This window comes from Oryzias latipes, chromosome 12, assembly GCF_053564925.1.
Source record: "Oryzias latipes strain Hd-rR chromosome 12, Olatipes_Hd-rR_3.1".
NCBI lineage: Eukaryota > Metazoa > Chordata > Actinopteri > Beloniformes > Adrianichthyidae > Oryzias > Oryzias latipes.
This window is the reverse complement of record NC_136248.1, coordinates 24028834-24032741: the sequence shown is the minus strand read 5'-3', so window position 1 is coordinate 24032741 and position 3908 is coordinate 24028834. Positions and strand designations below refer to the sequence as shown.

The window sequence follows — 3908 nt, the reverse complement described above, 5'->3', positions numbered from 1 at the left end:
AAAAACAATATTAAACTAACTTAACCTTAGTGTTTACATTGATACATTACCTTCAGTCATAAGTCCTTGTGTCCCACAAATCCCTCTTTACATCTTTGCACGCCTTTTCCACGATGGGCAACAGAGCAGCTCTGACCACTTGTAACGTTCTGCGACTGCAACGCAGTCATATAACTCTTCCATTTGTGTTACTAACTTCTCACATTAGTTCTTCAGCACAGGGTTCTCTTTTTGAAGGTCTTTGCTCTCTTCATGAATGAATTTGATGGATCTAAGGTCTCAAATATTTTCGGCATTGTGATGTATCAATTCTTTTACCTCATCTGTCAGAGGGGTGAGGTTTAAGCCCTAGAACTACAAAAATGTAGTGGAGTTTACTAGTTGCTCCAGAGACAGCAGAAGCCTTCGCCTTCGAAATGTTTTCATAAAATGATCCAAAACAAAACAATGCTGACATAAAACCAAACATTTAAAGACAACACATCAAGAATAAGAACGAGAAATATGAACAAGAAAGGTGAAGTTCACAGTCCCTCACATGAGCATGCAGTCCTGCACCAAAATAAAATGCAAAATGAACACAATCAACCACACCAATAGATTTAACGTGCTCATTTATGTCAGCACAGTGCCCTCACCTGGAAGGCTGCAGAACTGCAACAGTCAAAAAAATAACGAAGCCATCCAGGTAAACAAGGTTGTACTGGACAGACCAGACTCACTTTGAAGTCCAACAGATGTGTGTGGGTTTGTCAGATCTGTTTCAATGCTTCAATTGGACTCCCCTGTTTTATTTTTCTTCAAGGAGTTGCATCATTTCAGTCAGATAGATCTAAGAGGGCATCTTTCTTTTCTCTCTGCTCAGCCTTCTGACATGCTCCTGTGATGATGAAGGGTGGCAGAAACACAGCTGATCAATGCTGCTCTCTAACAAAAATGACTCGAAGTGGCAGTGAATTACTTGAGGTCTTCCAGGGGCGATGGGTCTGACAAGGCAGGTCTTCGCCATCATCATCATCATCATCATCATCATCATCAGCATCAGCATCAGCATCAGCATCAGCATCATTATCATCTCTTCGTCTTATCTTTTAGAGGTTAATTGTAAAAAAAATAAAGGGAACAGCACTGTCAGCACACACAGGGAGGGCAAGCAATTAGTACCAATGTGCTAGCATGCTGGAAAAAGTGAAGTTCCTGTGGGGATTTTCACCTTTATAATGAGACAAAAGGGAATCAGCTTAAACACCAACACCTTAATGACAAAAACAGAACAGTTTAAGTTCAGATCATATTTTATTACCAACTCATAGAAAACAGAATATAAAAATATACACGCAGGTGCAAACACAACTACAAGTCTTTCTTTTTGCATCAAAACAAGACGTTCAATAAATATTTGTTTAATCTGGAGCTGCAGGAAAAAGTCCTCAAAACTATAGCAGCTGCTTATCACAACACACACACACAACATAGCTATTGCAGATATGCCTGAGATTCACCTTAAATGCATAGCAAAGGCTTGAAGCTGAAAGCTAATCTTTAGTCTTTGTTTATGATCCTGCCATGACTTCTAAAAAGCTGAGCTAAACTCAGGGGTTTAACATGGTTTTAGTGCTGACGTGGAGAAGAAAATTATAGTGTAATTGTAAATTCTCATAAACGATGTTTTTCTTCTGGTCCGTCTGGGCGGTTCTAGCCCTTGAAGTTCTGAAAGACCTCAGCAGCATCCAGCCAGGACCCGAAGCAGGCCAGGCCTCTGTCTCGGATCTGCTTCCTGCCCTTATCGGTGATCACGTCGCCGTTTTCCTTCACAATCACCAGTTTTGGGACCGCTGTGATGTTGTAGCGCTGCTTCAACTCACTGATTGGACAAAGGAGAAACAGAGGCCCACACAGAAATTTTGGAAGGAGTTCATTGGATTTAATATTATTCATATCTTCAAAGATTTGTTTTATCTTAAACTCAAAAAGGCATATTAAAATTTTTGCAATTAATGTATTAATACTTCTGGTGAATTCTATATTCATAAATGTAAATTTAATCATAAAACAACATATTTTCCTTAATTTCTTATGTACATTTTTATAAAATCAATATTACACTAATAGGTTCTCAAAACTATTCATATTCGTGAATCTTTGTTTTGATATTTGTTTTTGTGGCTGTGTGCTGCATTGTTTTTTTTCTTTTGCGCTCTTTTCAAAGGTTAAGTCAGCACATTGGAAAAAAAAAGATTTTCAGGTAAAATGCTTTAAATCACTCTATTAAAAAAGTTGAGCTGCAATATTCAAGCTTTACTTTCAGGTATATTTATTCCCAATAATCTTTTTTTTTTTTTGTAGTTTTACATCATTTTTAATTTTCTTTTAAAGCTTTTTGTTAGATCTGACCAATGCAAACCCACTGCAAATAATGTTTGATATATCCTTAGACAATTCATTTCTATTGTTTGTCTAGTTTTTGTATTATTTCTGGTTTGATGGCATGAAATAAATCATTTCCAAATCCAATCCATGCAAATAAATCCAATTTTTAAAGGATTCAATAATACCACAGGAATTATTACTTACATCCTTTTTCAGGAACACATCCTCTAGAAGAGGAAGTGTCTCTTGGCTGCATTGATGTAACCCTTGTGCTATCCTAGGCACTTTAACATTGGGAGTTGGGTCATCTAGACCCACTAGACAGTGCGCTGAACCTTTTTTCTTCAATGATTTGTGATCTTAGCTGATTTCCATGAATTACATGAAATCTTTCCACCTTTGTCATGGTAGAGAGAACACGTCAATGTAAGTGTGGGGTCATCTAAGATAGCACAAGGGTTAACCTTAATCCTTGACCAGGGTGACCCTCCACCAGCATTTAAATCTGCAGCCTAAGAAGATCAGTGTCAGAGTGTCAGAATGTGAAGAAGTGGCCTACTTTTTGAATTATTTTACATAAAATAAGAGAGAAAAAAGCCAGTTTTCCTAAAACTCACTGTTTATATTCATCCGTCCAGGGCAGAGCGAGCCAGTCTCCGTGCATGTCGTGATAATATTCAACCATGTCATCCAGCGTCTTGTCCGAGGAGACGAAAACTATCTCAAACTGTGCAGGAGGCTCACCCTCCTCCACCAGCTCCGTGTAGAAATCACACAGGATCGGTGTAAAGTCGCGACACGGAGGGCACCATCCTGCCGAGAAGTAGATCCCCACCACCTTGTTCCTCAGCGCCAGCTCGGGATCCACCAGATCCCCGTCTTTATTCAGCAGGGTCCGGCCGGAAAACACCTCCACCATGTTTAAGGATGCTCCTTTCCCTCCAAAGTACCCGGAGGTCAGACCGCTCCAAGTGTCGTTTCAGCTCATCCCTGAGCCGCTTGAACACCTCGCTGGAGGTCGACCTCCTCGATCGGAGCTCCTGTTACCTTTTAGGCCAAAGCTCCTTAGAGGGACAATCCCGATAATGAGCAGCGGACCAATCAGGAGACGGGAAGCCCGTCCGCTGAGGTGTTGTCTGTCCACGCCTTCCACGCGGGTTCACGCTTTCAGTGTCCCGCGAGCGCGCAGCTCTCCTTCATTCACACCGCATCAGCGCCAGAAGTTTACCATTTTAATGTCATAAATGTATATTCAAACACTCCATATTCTATTTATCGAAAGGCACCAACACCAAAAAGCAAACTAAACCAATAGCTGTTGAGGTTTGTAAGTGTGACGTAGAAACTACTATAGCAAGTCACAAGCTCCCTGCTCTGCTCCATGCTGATCATGCATCCACTTGTAATCAAATAAATCCGTGATCATCTTCGTTTTCCACATCTGAGCTGGAATCTGGCTCACAGCTGTACAGATGCATGTTTATCCCCGTTTTTAACGTTTTTTTTTAGGTGTTTTACTAATTTAAATTCAGGTTCTT

At 40.3% G+C, this 3908-nt stretch overlaps 1 protein-coding gene across 1 annotated transcript; it reads right to left on the bottom strand.

The window, feature by feature from the left end:
- Nucleotides 1-1500: 1500 nt before the first annotated feature.
- On the bottom strand, nucleotides 1501-3433 carry nxnl2 (nucleoredoxin like 2). Its single transcript, XM_004074579.5, has 2 exons — nucleotides 2988-3433; nucleotides 1501-1864 (listed from the first exon to the last, which is right to left on the bottom strand). The coding sequence occupies exons 1-2, from the start codon at nucleotides 3287-3289 to the stop codon at nucleotides 1696-1698; spliced, it is 471 nt and encodes a 156-aa protein (XP_004074627.1). The 5' UTR covers nucleotides 3290-3433; the 3' UTR covers nucleotides 1501-1695.
- Between the last annotated feature and the right edge of the window lie 475 nt (nucleotides 3434-3908).

Coding starts and splice junctions, on each gene's coding strand:
- nxnl2 (XM_004074579.5), bottom strand. CDS start 3,289: ATGGTGGAGGTGTTTTCCGGCCGGACCCTGCTGAATAAAGACGGGGAT. Junction 1,865..2,987: donor TGGACGGATGAATATAAACA/GTGAGTTTTAGG, acceptor TTGTCCAATCAG/TGAGTTGAAGCAGCGCTACA.